This window comes from Lucilia cuprina, chromosome 3 (assembly GCF_022045245.1).
Source record: "Lucilia cuprina isolate Lc7/37 chromosome 3, ASM2204524v1, whole genome shotgun sequence".
NCBI lineage: Eukaryota > Metazoa > Arthropoda > Insecta > Diptera > Calliphoridae > Lucilia > Lucilia cuprina.
The window spans coordinates 2566665-2587747 of NC_060951.1; the positions used below are offsets into that span (position 1 = coordinate 2566665).

The 21083-nt window shown below is 29.4% G+C and overlaps 1 protein-coding gene across 2 annotated transcripts; it reads left to right on the forward strand.

Annotated features, from left to right (window-relative positions):
* The first annotated feature begins 14594 nt into the window (after positions 1-14594).
* Positions 14595-20510, forward strand: LOC111676754 (cytospin-A). Of its 2 annotated transcripts, none has more exons than XM_023437730.2 (9): positions 14595-15491; positions 15561-15704; positions 16770-16946; positions 17005-18292; positions 18367-18527; positions 19098-19232; positions 19300-19510; positions 19571-19845; positions 19915-20510. In XM_023437730.2, exons 1-9 carry the CDS (start codon positions 14790-14792, stop codon positions 20002-20004), a joined length of 3183 nt encoding a protein of 1060 aa, XP_023293498.2. In that variant the 5' UTR covers positions 14595-14789; the 3' UTR covers positions 20005-20510. The 2 variants fall into 2 exon arrangements, with proteins under 2 accessions (XP_023293498.2, XP_023293499.2); XM_023437731.2 differs by having other exon boundaries at positions 18379-18527.
* Positions 20511-21083: the final 573 nt, after the last annotated feature.

The window sequence follows — 21083 nt, forward strand, 5'->3', positions numbered from 1 at the left end:
ATTTTTATATTATGTATTTTGTAAAGTTTTTTCCATAATTTATAACAATATAAATTTTACAAATTTAAATAATTTAATGTATTTTTAAAGTTTTTATTTAGTTAATTTCTATTAATTTTCTTTATTTTCTTAGGTTTTTTGTATATTTTCTTTAAATTATTAGTTTAACTTACAAATTAACTTTCTAATTTAAATACTAACGGTTTTAAGATGAAAAAGTAATACCAAGTTTTTTCGACACTCAGCATAAAATACTTCCAAACAAACACCACTTTCCAAAACAAAAACAAACAAAATGAAAACACAGAGTTGTTTTCTCACGCTCTCTTGTCAAAACAAAACAACAAAATTTGCAGTTCTTCAATTGCAGTCAAACTTATTACACGATTTTAGCGGTGTTACGGTATGAGAAAGAAAAAAATTGTTTAAAAAAAATACAACAAAAAAAGAAGAAATTTTAGACATTTTTAATTAAAGTTTAATTAAAAACAATTAAAATTAATTAAAGCTTGTAAGAAAAAGAAAAAATGTAAAGAATTTTATGGAGAATTTAACGAAAAAAAGATGAAAAATTAAAACAGCTGCTTAGCTGAAAGATGAAGTAATAGAATTGTAGGGGAAAAAAATACTAGACAATTGGAAAAATCATTAGAAAATTTATGAAACAAAAAAAGTTGCAGGGAAACTGGGTAATTGTGAAAGTGTGTGTGTGTGTGAAAAAGTGGAAATAGATTTTCCATAACAAGAAGAAAGAAGTGGTGTCTTATTTTATACATTTGTTGTGAAAAGCAAAGAAATTTTTAAAGTTTTTGTTGGAGTTTTTAAAAAGTTTAATAATGTTTTTGTGTTTATTGTTGTAGTGGTTGTTGTTTTAAGAAAAAAACCATAAAAATTAATTGAAGCCATCAAAACGTCTGTAAGCACGTTCAAACAGACAAAATCCAAAAAAGACAACAACAACAAAAACAGCAGAAAAAACACCACCATAACAACAACAGCAACAAACAAGCTTAAGCTATGACAAAAACAACAACAGCAAGAGAAAGAAAAAAACAACGGTTTCTAACGTAATTAGCTTTTCTTTGCGCGGTTTATTAAATTAAAGAAAACAAATTACAACAAAAACACTAACAACAACAATTCACAAAGTAAAAGAAATAAAAAGTAGCAGACTTTTACCGTAATCGAAGAGTGTAAAAGTAAAATAAAAAAACAACAAATATACTAAAGCCGTTATTTAAAGCATAAAACACCCAAAAGCAATTTTAATTGCTTGTAATTAGTGACAAAAAAAGAAATTTGTTTAAAAAAATAATTAATTTTAATTTTTTTCATAATTATATTAATGTTTTCTATATTTTTCTAATAGTTATTAGCATTAAAAAGAAAGAAAATTAAAAAAAGAAACTAAAATTAACAATTAAATCATTAGCTTAGCTGCAGCATCATTAAAAAAAAACTTCATTAACTAACTACAACAACAATAACTTTTATTATCTATCTATTGGGTAAGTTTTTTTTTTCATAATTTCTATTTTGTTTTTTTTTATGATAAATTTTATTAATTTTTACTTTCGTTTTCATTTTTTGTTGAAATCTTTTTGGTTTTTTTTCTAAAAAGAAATTTACAAAAAACAAACCCCAAACAATGAATAAATATAAAAAAATAGAATAATTTTGCATTTAAATTAATAACCATCGAAAATTTATAAAAAAAAATCAACCAAACAAATTAACAAAAGCAAAAAAACTAAAGAAATATTTTCTATTGTTTTGCATATGGGAGAGTGCTGCAGACATTTGGCGTTTTCTTGTTGCTGTTACCAAATGTCAAAACAATATTATATATTTAGCGTTTTTTATATGTAAACAAAAACTTAAAAAGCTCTAATTTATATGTAATAGAAATAAACTTATATTTTCATTAGAGAACAGATCTTTCTTTGGCAAAACATAAGATTTATTAAAGAAATAAAACAAAATTTGTAAAAAGGGCTCCCTACTAGAATATTTTGTTAATAATCAAGGTGTTTTAAACTTCTAACTTCATAATAGAAAGTTATTTTTCTCTGAAAATTATAACTTTGAACTACTACAAACACACATCTCTACATCGCTGATCATTAGCATAAACACCTGTTATCTCTGCTAATGGCAATTCATAAGTGCTTACAATCAAATTTTTTCTGAAGAAACTAACTTTTAATCTTTTTAGCGTTTTTATCGAACTGTATTATATGACAACACTATTAAGGTTTTTTACACTTTTGACACCTCTAATAAATGTTGTGAGTTTTTTTTTATTATTAGACGGCTGCTGCATTCATATACATATTTACACACATACAAACGCACAAATTGAATTCATCTGCCAACATTGTTTTTTCCATTGTTTATGTTGTATGTTTTTTTATGTTTATTTTTTTTTGTAATATATTTTGTTTGTTATATATATTTTTTTTTTGTAATTTTCGGGGTAATTTTTTTTAACGTTTGTGTAAGCTGGGTAAGGTATTTGAAACAGTTGTTTATTTGTTTGTTTCCCTTTTTCTACTTCTTTCTACACTTCTGACTATGACGTTTTCCCCCTTTCTCTTTTTTTTTTTGGTAGAGAGTTTATGTTTGAAAAGAAAAACATGTCAATTATGTAAACAAAAAAACCTTTAGGTGGAAAAAAAGAAATAACTGCAGTAGAAAGACGGAAAATGAGAGAGAAAGAAGCATGTCAAGGAGATTGCTTGCATAAAGTGCATAAAATGCATCATTAACTTTATAATTTGTGTTTTAAGGACTTGATAAGAGATGAGGAAAGAGAAATATAAAAAGCAGAGCAAGATGCCAGATAAAGGATTTAATGGGTTAAGATGCAAGGATAAAATACTGCATAAAATAAAGTGAAGGATAGATAGATAGATAGATAGATAGATAGATAGATAGATAGATAGATAGATAGATAGATAGATAGATAGATAGATAGATAGATAGATAGATAGATAGATAGATAGATAGATAGATAGATAGATAGATAGATAGATAGATAGATAGATAGATAGATAGATAGATAGATAGATAGATAGGATAGATCGAAAAGATAGGATAAATTGGATAGATAGGATATATAGATTAGATAGAAAAAATACGATATAGGCTAAATAAGATGGGTAGGATAGATAGGAATGATAGGATAAATAAGATAGATAGGAGAGATTGGATAGATAGAACAGAGAGGATAGATTATACAGTTATTAAAAATAAATAGATTGCATGGATAAGATTGGATGAAAAGTATGAATAATTTTCTAGTTCATCAATTCAATTCTTTTCACTTAACAGAATACGACAAGAAATTTTGAAATTAATAACTAATTCTTATTCAAAATTTATTTTAAATATTAAAATTTATTGTAAAAAAATATAAAATTTTAAACAAAATATTAAAATAAATTTTAATTCTATTCTATAGATTTTTAATATGCTCTAGCAACATTTTATAATTATAAAAAGAAATTTATAAAAACTTACATATCTTCACCTGCACTTGTCTAATTAGAAATTTGTTTTGAAAAAGAAAAAAACTCCAAATCAATCAATTATAATTATAAACGTGCTATATTTTTATAATTTGTACGCTTAAGAAAACCATTAAATACAAGTTTTGAATGTTAATTAGAAAAGAAATAAACATAACGTCATTTAAAGAAATGAAAAACATATAAAAGAGAAAAAAAATAAGTTAAATAAGAACCACAATTATTTTTAAATAATTGGTATGTAAAATGTGGTTGGTAAACAATTTTTTTGTTACATACAATTGGAATTCAGTTTTCATTTTTTTCTTATTATAATTTTCATTAAACCAAACAAACCAGCCAGCCAGCCAGCTAGCCCGCCAGCCCAGCCAAAACCAACCAACAAACAACATTGAAGATAAGCTTTCCCAAAAAAAAAATACCACATAGTTTACACGCATAACTACTTTTCTAAGGCCAAAAATATTTTATTTATTTTTTATTTTTGATTACAAATAAAATTAGAATATATGTTCAAGCAAGATAAAGAGCCAAGTGTAAAAGAATTTTACATGTCTATATAATTTATCTCTTAAAATGAGGATTATAATGTTTGTTAGTTAAAAGAAAAAATTATATATATTTTGTAACTATAACTGTATATGGAATTTGTTTTTTTCTATCATATATTATGGACATCATAAGATTATGTTAAATGTTATGGCGGTTGTACAGGTTCATAAATGCTGCGTTTACACTAGCGAGAAAGAGAGAGAATGTAATCTTCATTAGATATTTTTTGGAAGAATATAGAGGAAACATGAGAAATACCATTTTGGATTGCCGGATTTTGATGATCCTTTAGATGAAGTAGTGCCATAATAATGAAACGTTCCCATTCCTCTCATTTGTGATTATCGGAATACATAAAGTCATGGATGTTTTCCTTTAGATGTTGGAAAACTTACAGAGGTACACTTTCCACAGTTTGTAAGGTTTTCAAACTATCTTCGTATGCCCATGAAGTGATAAGAGAAGCGCAAGCAACTTCTTCAATATCTTCATCCTACACTTGGTGACAATATGAGTTTGGTTCAAAGTTAAAAGTTTGTTTGACTTAAGATGATATTACGAAGATTGCTGCACTACAGCCGTTTAAGTGGATCTATTTAGACTTGGGACTAAAGAAGTTAAAGGTGAACATTAACACTTCAAAAAACTTCGATTAGGATCTTTACCACGTGAAATGCGAAAGATAAAGGTAAACAGGAACTCTTAAAAGAATTTCGATAAGAAGGAGCATTCATAATAGGACCTCGCTATTGAACCAAATGATTTTCTTCCTATCTTGTTCCTTAATTAACATGAATGGCAATGGAATCTAAGGAAATTGATCCACTTTAACTGAGCTTGGACAATAAACACGGACATTTACGATAAGAATAACAGAGACGTCGTAAGGGCTTTCAGTGGTATTTTGAAGATTTGAGGTGATTTGGCTAGTCAATACGTCCGCGAGCATGCAATTCACCCAAGGAAAACTGAACGGTTTGGAAAATTGAAGGTCCTATCTTTGAGTTTTGCATGATTTCGCAAATCCAAAGATTTTGCATCGTTCGGCAATAAGTGTCAGTGAAATGTTCCGACCTAATGTCCTATATAAGCTTCTAAGAGCTTTCATTGGATTTGAAGTTATTTGGTTGGTCTATCCTACAAACAACTTGCAGTTCGCCTAAAGAAAACTGAAGGATTAGGAAAATTGAAGGTAATTATCTTTGAGTTTTGCATGGTTTCGCAAAACCCAAAGATTTTGCATCGTTCGGCATCGCTACAAAGAGCTTTCATTGGAACTTTGAAGATTTAAGGTAATTTGACTGGCCTATCTGACCGACAGTATGTAATTCGCCCAAAGAAAACTGGAGAATTAGGACAATTGAAGGAAATCTTCAATAACCAACCATGGTTTCGCAAAACCAAACTAAAGGATTAGAAAAACTAAAGGAAACTCTGGAATATAAAGTCTTAAAACTTTGAATTTCGCAAAACCCAAAGATTTCGCATCGTTCGTCATAGAAGGTCAGTGAAATGTACCGACCTAATGTCCTATACATCGTTACTATGTGCTTTCATTAGAATTTTAAAGGTTTGAGGTGATTTTGCAGGACTATCCCACCAACATCATGCAGTTCGTCTAAGGATTAGGAAAATTGAAGGAAACTCTGGAATATAAAGTCTTAAAACTTTGAGTTTCGCAAACCCAAAGATTTCGCATCATTCGACATTGAGTGTGAGAGAAATGTATTGAACTAATATCCTTTAAATCACTACTATCATCTCTCTGGTCTATGCTAAAGGGAAATGTGAGCTTTTATAGTGAAGAAAATATAGCATCATTGACAGCCTAGAACACTTATGGCCTTACAATGATATTTTCGGATTCTCAGTCTTGTTAAAAGATCATTACGAACCATATTTCCAATTCTGGTTGATGGTGCACAAGTGAAATTAAAAAAGTCTTATTCTTGATATGGAGGAAATGAAACTTAGAGAGCAAGAGAAGGTTGGAGTGTTTAACACTTCTATATCACTACTTTCCTTTGCTCGATCCTTATTCTGTAATTAAGACTTTTTTGATGGATTACGAGGAAAACTGAACTGAATCCAATGATGAATATTGAAGAAGTTACAGCTTAATAAGATGCATAGAATATTGCAAGACAAGGACGATCATGATTTCAATAAGAGAGAAGGATTATGTTGAGAACCTTACTGCTGAGGATTATAACTCATCTTCAAGTTGAAAATTTTACAGGCATAGCTGTTGACTTTAGTAAAGTAATTCCATAAAGAAGATCATATGAAATTAAGATTATCTTGGAAATTGCCTATTAATCATGTCAACAGTTGGGGGTTGTAGTGGAGACTTTCTTATAAATTATATCCTGAAACTATGTACGCTATTAACATGGATTGTAAAGCGATTGGTGTTATTCCTGGACATGTGGAACCAAATTTTCGTGCAATGTAAACGCCTTACTGTATTTTCACTTGTATATGCAATTAGAAATGGGCATATAGTTTGTTTTGTGTTTTTTTTTGCGTGTTAGAACAAGTTGTAAGTTATTATGGCATATACACGCATATCAATTACAATGCCAACAATAATAATAATAATAATAATAATAATAATAACAGCAACAACAACAAGAACAACATAACTAGAATAGAAGAAGAATTGCAACAATAATAAAAACAAACGCCACTTTTTTCGGAGAGGAGAGTACACTTGGTGGACTTTAAAAATGTACAGTTTTTGCAAATGTCAGAGGAACCAAATACAATGAATAACAATAACAAACAAACATACATACGTTTTTATACATGTAACTATGAGTGTGTATTTTATTGTTTTGTGTATAAATGTTAAAGAAATCATGTCGTTAAACATAAACGTTATCAATTACAATAAAACATGTAAGGCTTTGTTGTGGTTTGTCCTCCTGTGTACCACCTCCCTAAAACCCCTCTTTTAAGCTATAGCTTTTGATTCTTGTCTTCTTCCTCTTTTTTCAGCATTATAGTAAAGTCAAAGTTGTTGTCAACATTTTAGTCTTTTACTAGGTTTGTGTCTAGTTTTCTGTTGTTTTTATAACAAATAAAAACATCTGCAAAGAGAGAGAGAGATGGAGCACGATAGAGAAGCAAAAAGAGAGCCTAAACTAATATCATCTTTAATAAACATAAATATTAGTTAAAAATTGTAATTGAGATAACAAAAAACTACCGTTATTAATCAAAAATCATTAGGAATCAAGAAAGAAAAGTAAAAAGAGCAAAATTATAAAACTATCAAGTGTTATTAAACCATTTTTCTATAATAATAGTCGTATCAAATGGAATTTTAATCAGTAAAGAAAGCAATTGCAGTCAATAACTGAAACCCATATTATTAAAAGATTTCTGTTGTTGTTGTTGATGGAGTATGACAATGAAGAAAAAATAAATACATGATCACTTCTTGTCTGTTTAATGCCACAACAACTACAATACGAACAACGGTAGCAGCAACAACAACAAATATACCACCACCAACAACAAGAACAACAACCACATCAACAATAATAACAAAAAATGATCTTTTGTTTATTTTTGATGTCATCGCATTTTGTTATTGCTGCCGTTTTGTTGTCGTTGCTAAAGCTTGTTGTATTTGTTGTTGTTGCTGCTGCTGTTCTATAATTATCAACAAGTATCAAGCATAGGCGCGTCAACAATGTATTACTACGTTAAAGTAATAGCATTATCGGTAGCTGAAATAACATTAACAAGTCTCTAGTAATAGTATTTGATATATTGATATAAAACGAATTTAAAATGCCCTACACTTACACTGTAATTTTAAGCAAAATTTTTTTGTTCTCAATAAATAAAACATCAATTATAGAGAGTCAAAAGAAAGGCACTGTGTCTTCGACTGAAGTCTGAGTTAATTGAAATTACTTGCACTGATCGAATTTAAACCCGTTTAAACCTCTACGTTAAGATCAGTATTTGCACATTCAATAAATGAGTTTATGGTAAATTTCGGATCTAAGGAAAGCTTTAGATATAGGTTGAATAGCTGCTAATCCCAGCTGATCTTTCAAAGCAGCTGTTAGAAAACAATTACGATCCTTTAAAAGCACCGTTAAGACGCCAAACTGTACAAATCTTTATGCCTTGCCATGGTCAAGAGACATTTCCAAAGCGAAGCCAAAGTTTAGCCTTCTTAGGAAGCGTAAGCGAAAAAGTATAGAACGGGTTTCCTAGGATTTACACAAAGCTTCACTGTGTTTTGGACTGAAGTCTGAGTTTATTGAAATTACTTGCACTGATGGGATTTAAATCTGTTTCAACCTTTTCTATGTCGAATTCCGTAACTAAGAGAATATTTGCATACTAATCTCAGCTGATCTTTCGACGCAGCTGTTAGAAACCAAATACGATCCTTTAAAGCCACCATCAAAATTTCTCCTAAAACAAGATGTCTTTATGAGGCTTGTTCTCGTAGTATCGGAGAGTTGTATTATCGGTGTTTTGCACTGATCATGAAGAGTCTTGGAGCCATTCGTTTGGAACAACTATGCTAGTTGAAATAGGCAGAATATATGGACAGGAAAGGAGCTATTTCGCCATCCCAAATAAAGCCCATTAGGACGCGTTAGTAAAAAATAAATGGAGAGGAAACAAGGAATCTGCATTAGAAGCAACTTGGAAGGCTGGAATCTTAGATGAATTTTCGAATTAACTTGTAACTTACGATGAATAGAGATCTTTGGTAGAGATATTTGGTGGATTTTGAAAACCTTTTGTCTAGTCTGATGAGATTTATAAGGCATTGCCGGATTTATACTTTTTTAAGACACTGTAGTGAAAGAGAAGAGAGAGCGGGCTCACTATTCAAAATAAACTTTAAACATATTTTTTGTGATTTAAGAGTTGTGTAAAGAGAGCCCCGTTCTCCAATTACCTGATGCCTATAAAGTTTAGTTCTAAAAGAAAGGTTTCACATAACTGCTTGAAGATTCCTGTCAATACCTCGAGAACATAAGGAGACTATGATCAAAGCCAAAATTAATATTTCACGGAAGTTTCAAAAGAACAATTGAACAGCTGATCATCAACCAGCTCTAGTAGGGTGAAGATTCTTATCAATAGCCCGAAAACATTAGAAGACTATGATCACAGTCAAAATTATTATTTCCCGGAAGTTTAAAAAGAGCAATTGATCAGCTGATCGTTAACCTGCTCCAGTAGGGTGTTTAGAAAAGAAAAACCAAGCTAGGTTTTTGTCATTATCACCATTGAAGCCATAAGAAAAGCAAATTATCTTTTGTTGGACAATGTTTATACGAGTTTCTTTTTTTCTTTCTCATCTTCTTTAGCTTTCCTGGTTTCCAGTTTCTTTTACTGCAAGACTTTTTTTTTGTATAAAATGATCTTCAGTTAATGTCAAAGTGAGAATTAGAACATTAAACAGTTTAAAGCAATTGTTAGCAAGTTCTTTAAGGTGAGAGAAAGGAAGGAAGTTGTAAAGGAAACCACTATGATTAACTATTTAGCATATTTTTTTTCATTCTATCTTTTAATTCTAATTAAATTATTGTGATAATTTATAGATAAATAAATAATTTATTATAAAATATTATTTAATTATGCAAAATTGTTATTGTTTCGTTTTAAGAGACCAAATGACGTCAATTGTTTTTATTATTATTAATTTTTTTTGCTATTTTATTTTTGTTGTTTTCAGACTGCAAAAGTTGTTGTATATCTTTTTAAGCTAACGGCACATATCGTGCATAACGTTTTTGCGCATGTGCACAGGTTTTTTTCTTATGTTTGTTTGCTCTTTGTGTGTGTGTGTGTTTTTTTTTAACAATTTTTCAAATGCTTGCAGCCAAAAACCAGTAATGAGGAAAAAACTAAAACAATTGTTATACATAAATAAATGAAAAAAACAACAATAAATATTAATTTTTTTAACTAGTTAAGCTTTCAACAATAGTTTTTTTTCATAATAATTAACTAACAAAAAATATGAAAAAAAAGAAATAATTTTAATTTGAATTTACTAGAAAATTATATACTACGTCTCCTCGTACTAAATTGTTAAAGTTCAACGAAGCTTAACGTGGTTTATTGTTGTTGTTGGTTTTTTTAAATTTTTCAAAACAAGTGAAAATCTATTAAAGTTTAAAATTTCACTTGATTTTTTTGTTATTTTAAAAGTTATGAAATAGATAATTAGTTTTAGGCCCATAATCTCAATCTACGGTTAAACGTTTAACCGTCAGATACACTTTAAACTTTAGAGATTGTGAGCTGCATCTTCAGTAGGGTTATGATCCTTATGATCATGTCGAACTCTAAAGAAAATAAACCTCCTTCTTGGAACGGCTTTAATCTAGGACTGTGTCATGCATTGAAGAATTTGGCAATATTTTAAATATGTATTTGCTAAATGTGTTCTTTAGGGTCCTTATCAAGAAAAAGTTATCCGCTCTAAAGCACAAAATAATTTGTTCTTTATTTTCTTATATGAAAGCTGATTTTAAAAATAAAATATTTTTAAATATGACAAAATATAATATTTTCTATATTAATCATTACTTTTTTAACTCTTTCTTTCTAAATTTTTAATAATATTTTTAAAATTGTTTTCAAAATAACGTTTTTTTTATTAAAAACTCTTTGTAGAGCTTTTTTCCATTCCAACCAACCATCTGGCATTACTGTTTATATACAAAACTGTTATTTCTTATACATCTCTCACAACACATGTTAAATATTAATTAACATTATTGTTATCTTTAACAGTTGTATGCATACAAAATCACAACAAGTTAACTGTTAACCAAATAACATTTTGAGTTGTTTACCTTTTTTAACAGTTTATTTTGTAACTAAACACAGTTGTTTATTAATACTGATGTTAACATAACATAAACAGTGTTGTTATTTTTATTATATCGTATAACAGCAAATGTGTATGGGTGGTTAGGTAGGCTTTGTATAAGTAATTGAATGATCTTTTGTGAAAACTCTTATACAGTTTCTTTATTTATTTACTACGTGACTTGTTTCTTGTTATTTTAAATACCGGTCTCTTTTTTTGATTTGAATTTTTTCTTCTATAATCTGTTTTCTTTTTCTTCTTAGTTATTTGTTTATTAATAAAATTAATATTTATTTTGTTATTGAATCTATTTAGTGGAAAAATATGTATGTAGTTTTTGCCTTAATTTAATTTATTGCTTTTGTTGACAATTATTAGTCATCATTAATTATAGTTATTTTCTAGTTAACTAATGAAAAAAGAGGGGTTTATTGTTGGATTGTTTATTACATTTTGTAGGTATTTTCTTCTTTTGCTTTTCTCTGTACTTGTTGTTGTTATAAGCAACAGGGGAGTTGGCTGTTAAGAAATATTATTCTCATTTTATACTTATTTTAAAGTCCAGTTGTTGCATGTTTAATAGCTAAAGAAGAGCTGCCAGGTTTAAGTTTAAGTAAATTGTGGTAATTTAACATATTTTTTATTTTTAATTATAAAATTTTTATTACATTTATCACACATTCTCATTTAGTACATTTTCTTATTTATTATTATCATTTTTTTCCTTTTTATATTGCTTTTTTCCTTTTTTAAGAGTATGATGGCAGCTCTGTCGGGATTGCATGTTGATTTTCTTGTTTTTTATCTTTTCTTTACATGTTTTTCTTAGTACAAGGCAGGCATGGAAAAGCTAGTGCAATAGTGCTTATTTTTTTAGAAGGTATCCTAACGAATATCTGGCGGTACTATTTCGTCATGTAACATGACAATAGTCTAGTCTCTAGTTTAGTCTATAGTCTAGTCTAAAGTCTGTTCTATCGTATAGTTTATAGTCTAGTCTATAGTCTAGTCCATAGTCTATGTTATAGTCTATAGTCTAGTCTATAGTCTATAATCTAGTCTAAAGTCTAGTCTATAGTCTAGTCTATAGTCTAGTCTATAGTCTAGTCTATAGTCTAGTCTATAGTCTAGTCTATAGTCTTGTCTATAGCCTCGTCTATAGCCTCGTCTATAGCCTCGCCTATAGCCTCGCCTATAGCCTATTCAATAGTCTAGTTTATAGTCCTGTTAGAAGTCTAGTATTTTGCTTAGCCTTTAGTCTAGTCCTCATCCTAGCTTAAAGACTAGCCTATATAGTGTAGTCTTTAGTCTAGTATAGTCCACAGATTAGTTTATAGTCCGGTCTGCAGTTCAGTTATTGTCTACCTTAATAGTACTATTTCAAAATGTAACCATCCCATGTCTGGTACAGGGCTCACTCACGTGAGAGAGGTATTGCATAGCGCTGTTGTCGTTGTTGTTACTGTTATTATTAAAGTTTGTTTTGAACTCTACTAAATATTTACAGACGATGTTAATAGTTAGTTCGTTTCTACAGTTCGTAGCAAATCGTTGTCTGTTAACGGGGAGTTGTATTTTCAATATAAAATTTACACGTACATCGGTTTTCTTTTATATTTATTGTTGTTTTCTTTTCTTATTATTGCGTGCGTGTGTGTGTTTAATTAGAGTGTGATTTTTTTTTGTTTGGTGTTGTACTTACACGATCAGTTTTTGTGTAAAAAGATTTCTTAATTTAAGATAAAAAAATTAATAAATTACAAGAATATAAAGTGTGTCATCTATTATAATTAAAATTTAACTAAAAATTATTAATTCAACTAAAAAATTGTAAATTATTTTGTTAATTTCTTGTTAATAAGTTTTTAAGTGTTAATTTGTTTGTGTGTTTGTGCAAGAGAGCGAGAGAGAGGGAAAACATATGTTGCGTATTTGGTTAAACTTAAAGACGGGTTTATGATGGAAAATTTAATCTGTGTGTAAAAACTGGCTGTGACGCGTCAATTGTTTTTTTGTAAAACTAGTTTTTTTATAATTATTTGTTTATGTTATTTAAATGGATTGACCTTTGGAGTATTTGGTTTTATTGAAAGCATAACATAAATTTAAAGTAATAAATTTTAATGTTGCACATATTAAAGGTGTCATGGTATAGTTAATTAGCTGGTTTAGTTTATTTTTTAGGTCATTTAGATTGGTAATTTAAAAAGTAGATCTAAATTTGTATACCAAAACCTTTTAAGTTTTAGAGAAATTGTATTTTTTTCATAAACATTCCTTTTCAAAATCCTAAAAGAAAAACCACAAAACATAATAAAAATTAAACAAAAACCAAGATAAACCTCTCAAAAACAATGCAGGTCTGGAAACAGCAATAGCAAATTGCAGGAGAATTTTATGTAAAATGTATCCATCCAATAGTTTCATTACAAATAATCATATTTAACTTCAAAACGTGTTAATTTCTTGTATTTAATTGAAAAAATACTTTAAATTTTATTAAAAACCATGTAAAAAACAAATTTCTCTTTAATTCTTTTAAATTTAATACCAATCCTACTGACCCAACCCTGCTATTTACTCTAAAACAATAGCAACAACAACAGCAAGTATACAAAACGAGTACAAAGTAAACATGCAAGTACTCTATTCATATATTTAACTCAACAGATGACAAATATATTTTAGGCTCCCTTTTTCTCTAATACGTTTTATCTACTTCTCCTTTCCCTTTATCTATTTTATAGCCTTTTTTTTATTATAATAAAATGTAGTGAGTAATTGTGTTAAATTAATTACTTTTTTACCATTTTAGTCTTAGAAAACAAGATAAAACGTGTTATTTAATCAAATTCTTTTACAACTTTTGTTTATTTTTTCTCAAATAACGGTTTTCTTTTTGTTGATAAACAAAATTTAAATCTATTGTTTTTATTCTTTTCTATTGTCAAGCAAAAATATTACGAAAGCCAAAGAAATGTCATAAAATAAACAAAACAACATTCAATTAAATAACAGCAAATACCTTTTAACAGAAATGCCACAATAAAAGTAATGTTAAGATAAACAACAGGGAGGGGATATGTTAACTTATAAAGTAAAAGTAATAACACTTTAGAACTAAAATTTGAACTTAACTTAAAATTTGTTAAAAAATCAAGTAACAAGAACAAAATTAGATTTTAAAATAAATTTGTGATAAGATTTTTGTTAAAAACTTTACAAAAAAAAAAAAACAAAAACTCTTTAATGTTTTCAATAACAACAATCCAGCCTTGGCATCTCTGTGGTTTTAACATTTGGAAATGTTATTTACAGTTTCCATATAACATTCTCTCTCTCTCTCACTATTATTTTGCTTTTATTTAGTATTTTCTGATCTTTTCGTTTTAATTTGTAATTGCATCTTTGGAATTAGTAATTTGTAAAAAATAAATTAAATTAAATTTATAAACAAGACACGTTTTTAAAAAGATTTCTCTATCTTCCTGTAATTTACAAATTTATACTTAAAGAAAAAATAAAAAACACACAACTAAACAAATTAAAATAAAAATATCTACAAATTAATAAAGAAAAATTAAAAATTTAAGCCTTATTTAAAGAAATTAAACAAAAATAATTTAATTATTAAAATAAATCTATAAAAAGCCAAGAAGTTTATAAAAAACCTAAAGTTTTATAATTAAATAAACTTTTACACCGAAAAAAAAGACGAAAACAAAATGGAAGTTTGACTAAAAACTAAAAAACAATTATAAAAAAGTAACAATTTATTCATTGTTTGGAGACAACAGAAAACATTTTTATTTTTACTTGACAAATTTTATTATAAATATAAAATGATTAAATTAAAATCCCTGTTCCGTAGAGGACAGACACCCTCTCAAAATTCTTCATCATCCTCAACGAAACATTCCAGCAACAACAATCGCAATAAATCCCAGTCAACCCAGTCGCTTAATACAGCCATCGAAAACGAAGATAAACAAAACTCGGCAGCCGGCAATTCATCAACGAAATTTTATCCTTCTGGACAAAATCCTTTAGTAAATATCGAAGGTTCCTCTGCCGAAAGAGGTGTAGATGTGGGTGATGATCAATTGACACACAGTCATAGTTTGGATCACAAGGCTGTAGGTCACAATACAACTACTGCCGCTCAACACGCCAATACTTTGCCTCATAAGAAACAGAAAGGTACCACACCTAAAAAAGGACAAAAACAACCTAAACCCCTACCGGCCACACCCTCAAATAATAAAAAATCTTCTAACAATACAAGCGATGTAATGTCTTCAATGGCTGCTGTAGTACCGGGACAACAAACAACAACGGTGGGCACTGTTAAGAATAATAATTTTAACGCCGCCTCTTCCATAACATCATCACACTCTAATCCAGCTTTATCCTCGAATACTGCCTCCAATAATTCGGGCAATAATGTGGCTAATGATTTGTATGCCATAAATCCGGCATTTATGGCTGCTGCCGCAGCTGCTAGTTATCAATTGTTAAATAACGAACAGCAACAAATTTTAGAGGTAAGACTTTTCTTTCTTGATTTTATGAGTTTTTCATAGTTTTTAACAAAATTTTGTTACTTCCTATAGGCTACTAATAACAAAATGCAGGAACTGCAAACACAATTGGATCGTTTGGGTCGTGAAAAACTGCTGGCAGAATCACGTGTTAACGAATTGTTGCCGTATCAAAGTGAAGTGACTAAACTTAAACAGGAACTTATGAAAATGCAGGTTAGTTGCAATGATAAAAGGGATAACAGAAAGTACAGACTAGAATAGAGAACTAGAACAGAATTAGAACAGAACTAGAACAGAATTAGAAAGAACTGGAACAGAACTAGAACAGAACTAGAACAGAACTAGAACAACCAGAACAGAACTAGAACAGAACTAGAACAGAACTAGAATAGAACTAGAACAGAACTAGAACAGAACTAGAACAGAACTAGAACAGAACTAGAACAGAACTAGAACAGAACTAGAACAGAACTAGAAAAGAACTAGAACAGAACTAGAACAGAACTAGAACAGAACTAGAACAGAACTAGAACAGAACTAGAACAGAACTAGAACAGAACTAGAATAGAACAGAACTAGAATAGAACAGAACTAGAATAGAACAGAACTAGAATAGAACAGAACTAGAATAGAACAGAACTAGAACAGAACTAGAACAGAACTAGAACAGAACTAGAACAGAACTAGAACTAGAACTTTTACAAGAACTGAATAATTTATTACAAACTAGACTATTTGTCTGCGTTACTGATTCACCAGAGTTTTAGTTTAAAACTAATAGTTTTATTTAATAGAAACTGAGTTTTTGTTATAAATACCAATTAAAAATTTGATATTTACATTCACATGTTAGAAAAACGAGACTTTAAGATATTTGTTCTGTTTAGTCAGTCATGAAACCACAATTCGAAAACATTTCATTCGAAAAATATTAAGAAAAGCTCAATAACACAAATCTTAAATATGAAACCACAAATCTATCAACAATAACAATAAAATATTATAGAAAGAAATCAAATAGAAACTAGTTCAACTAGAAAAAAATTGACTGGGAGCTCATCAAAACTAAAAAGACCAACAAATAAAATAAATATTTTAACAGGAAAAGCATAACTTGTAGTCAAGTAGTTTATATTTTTAAGATCTTTTTTGTTTTTGCAATAATTTAGCCCTTAGAGGTGGTGAAAAGGAGGAGTTTTTTTGTAGATTAAAGTGTTAAATTACTTGTAGTTTTATGTATTTATTAATAATTTTACAATTTCTATCATTTAACAACAGAGTGTCCAAGAGAAAAATCAATTGGAAATAGCTAATTTAAAATATGAAAATGAATCATTAAGAAATCGTTTAAGAGACGTTGTTAATTCTCCACTATCGGATGCGGAAAAACATCAAATCATACAAGATTCACAACGTTTGCATAGTTCAGCACCAGCTTCTATAGCATTACCCACAGTAAGTGCAGACATGGGAAACAATGATATAAATATATAATTAACTTTCTTCCTAACAGACAACAGACAATGATAATGGTGGCACTCCCTGTCTTACGCCCGACTGGGATAAACACTCCTCGTCTAGTGAAGTATCTGTAGCTTGTTTACAAGATAAAATCATACAAATGGAAGAAACCCATTACTCGACTAATGAAGAATTACAAGCTACACTCCAAGAATTAGCCGATTTACAAGTTCAACTTACCGATGCTCATGCCGAAAACGAACGTTTGGCCGAAGAAAAAGATGTTCTTTTCCAATCGTTATGTCGACAAACCGAAAAACTTAATGAATCCCGTACACAAATCAATAATCTACAAGAATTACTACTGAGAGATGCCAAACAAACAAGTGCTGCCGAAGAAGTAGCCAATACAGAGCGTGAAAAGAAATTGATGGATTTAATAAAAAGTGCTCAAGATGAACGTGAAGCAGTTTTAGTTAAACACGAAGAACTGAATGGTGAAATACAGGAAATGCGTCAAACGCATGAAGCTCAAAATCTAGAACAGTCACGTTTACGCGAACGTATTGCTCTCTTAGAATCTTCCATAGATGCTGAGCATGCTCAACGCAAACAAATGGAAACACAGCTATTAAGCGCCAAAGAGGAAATTTCCCATGGTCTTATCGAAATCAATCGTTTAACTACTCTGCTAGAGAATGCTAAAGCTAAAATAGAAGAACTTGAACAAGATTTGGCACGAGGTGATAAAACCGATCTTAGTGATCTCTTAGATACAGCACGCAAAGAGAAAGATGTTTTAGAGGAAAAGGTGGCCGAATTACAAGATCAATGGTCTCGCAGTCAGGCTGAGGCAAGGCGCCTTAAAGAACAACTAACCGATGTAACCGAAGAGCTTAAAGTCTCTAAAAATAATGCCAAATGTGCTCTCTCACATCTCGAATATCGTTTTGAACAATTGCAACAAGAAAAAGATAAACTTACTTTGGAAAATCAACAACTATGTGAAACCTCCTCAGAGTTACAAGTACAATGTAAATGTCATTTGGAGGATAAAACACAACTACAAAATCTTTTAGCTGAAACACAAAAACATCTCTCCGAAATGGAACGTAAACTCAATGATACTCAAACACAATTGGAAGATTTGCAACAATTACGCAAACAGGAGATAGAAGAATGGCAACAGTTCCAGTCGGATCTATTGATGACGGTACGTGTGGCCAATGATTTTAAGACTGAAGCCTTAAGTGCTAGAGAACAATTAGTTTTGGATAATAAAACTCAAAAGGAAAAGATACGTATGCTCGAGCAGCAAATTGAAAAATTAACCAAACAACGTGAGTTTTTTCTATTTTGTTTCTTTTTTGTAAAGTAGTTTCAAAATTTATGTATTTTTTTTTAATTAATGCAGAGTTATTTACAGAACAACAACAAACTGAAACCCAACAATCTGTATTAACAACCGTGCAACAAGAAATGGCCTCAAGACGCAGTAAAATTGGCAGCTTTTCAAGACAGGATTCCAGACTGTCTGTAAAGACTTTAATTGAAAGTATAGAAAATAATAAACAGGTAAAGTAATAGATTTAAAACAATGTTTAGAATGGAACTGAATTAGAACAGAACTAGAACAGAACTAGAATAAAACTAGAACAGAATTATAACAGAACTAAAACAGAACTAGAACTGAACTAGAACTGGACTAGAACTGAACTAGAACAGAACTAGAACTGAGCTAGAACAGAACTAGAACAGAACTAGAACAAAACTAGAACAGAACTAGAACAGAACTAGAACAGAACTAGAAAAGAACTAGAACAGAACTAGAACAGAACTAGAACAGAACTAGAACAGAACTAGAACAGAACTGGAACAGAACTAGAACAGAACAGAACTAGAACAGAACTAGAACAGAAATAGAACTGAACTATAACAGAACTAAAACAGAACTAGAACTAGATCTAGAACAAAACAGACTTAGAATAGAACTAGAACAGATCTAGAACAGAACTAGAACAGAACTAGAACAGAACTAGAACAGAACTAGAACAGAAATAGAACAGAACTAGAACAGAACTAGAACAGAACTAGAACAGAACTAGAACAGAACTAATCGAACACAATTTATATGATTCTTTTCAGACTGCTAAACCCGAAGAACCAGAATCACGTTATAGTTCTTCTTCCAGTTTAAATAGTAGCACTACACCCGAAATAACAACCAGTACTATGCCTTTAAGCAATACCAACACCAATACAACTGACTGGTCAGAAAATGTAAGTGCAAATAAAATATATTTAATAAAAATAGTTTTGTAACAAAGTTTTCTTTTTTTTTGAATAGGTTTCTCGCTTAACACCTTTGATAGGCAGCTTAAATACAACAACAACGACAACGGCAGCTTGTACACCAAATACTACAAATAATACCACAAACACATTGGTATCCTCATTGAATACCAACACAACCAAAGGTCCTTTAAGGGAACAACAACAGCAGCAATCAAATATACACATTAGTAGTTTAAATAATGTCTCCAAATCTTTATTAAGTGGTAGGTTCCAGTGTTAGTTACTTTGTTAGAAAAGTTTCTTATAATTTTTTTTTATTTCAGGCGAACGTAAGGATCCCTTAAATATGCTGGCCAAAAATGGTGGTTCAAAGCGTAATGCTTTATTAAAATGGTGTCAAAATAAAACCGTAGGCTATCGCAATATCGACATCACAAATTTCAGTTCATCCTGGAATGATGGTTTAGCATTTTGTGCAATTTTACATTCCTATTTACCGGATCGCATTCCTTATGATACTTTAAGTCCAGCCAATAAACGACGTAACTTTTCATTGGCATTTGCCGCCGCCGAATCGGTTGGCATCACCACAACTTTGGTAAGTTTTCACTAAATTTCTTTTAATTTTATAAATATTTAGCTAAAATTTTGTTTATTATCTTTTTAGAATATAAATGACATGTGTCAAATAGAACGTCCCGATTGGACACAAGTAATGTCTTATGTTACTGCTATTTATAAACATTTTGAAACTTAAATTTATTCATATATTTTCTATTCATAAAACTAACTATTTTTACCTTTAACCTTTATAAATATTTAAATGTAATAATTAGTTTTAATTTAAACGTATATATATATTTAAACAAAAGAAAACAAAACAAACAAAAGAAGATACAAAACAAATGTTGGCTTATTTTTATTGTTAACACTTGGTATATTATTATTATTATTAAATGTTATTAATTTTATTTTTTTATTAGTTATAAGACTTGCCTCCCTGATTTTTTCGCCTTTTTTTTAGTTTTTATTCAAAAACAAACAAACCAAATTTTAGTTTTTTTTTTGTTAATTTTTATGTTTTTATTTCTCTTTGTCTTGTGCTTTTTAGAACCTAGACGATCCTCTATCTCAGATTATTTCTTATAATTTTATTATTTATTTTATATATATTTTTTTAAAATAAAATATTCATAATAAATTTATTAAGAAATTCATTAAAAACAAAAACAATGTAAATATTGCTACTAAAACAAAAACAACATCAATTACTAAAAAGAAACAAAATTTTAATTTATTTTTGATAAAAAAAGAGAAATAAACGAAAAATTTAAAAAAATATTAAAATAAATACAAAATAAATCAATTAGAATTTGTTTTTATTAAAGGCAGAACAAAACCGGATAATAGACGGATCTCCAGTCCCGAACCGATTCTTAATAATCCAAAGATTGTCAACTTAGCAACAGCTGGAACAAACGGAAGTTTGTTTTTCCCAGGGAAGAACATCCAGTCACATGCCAATCTGTTATAACAACAACAATATCAACTATAGACCAGACTTTATACTAAGAGAAGATCAAACTAAAGACTGATATATAGTCCAGACTATAGACTGATCTCTAGTCCAGACTATAGACTGATCTATAGTCAAGACTATAGACTGATCTACAGTCAAGACTATAGACTGATCTATTGTCCAGATTATAGACTGATCTATAGTCCAGACTATAGTTTGATCTATAGTCAAGACTATAGACTGATCTATAGTCCAAACTATAGATTGATGTATAGTCAAGGCTGTAGACTGATCTATAGTCAAGACTATAGACTGAT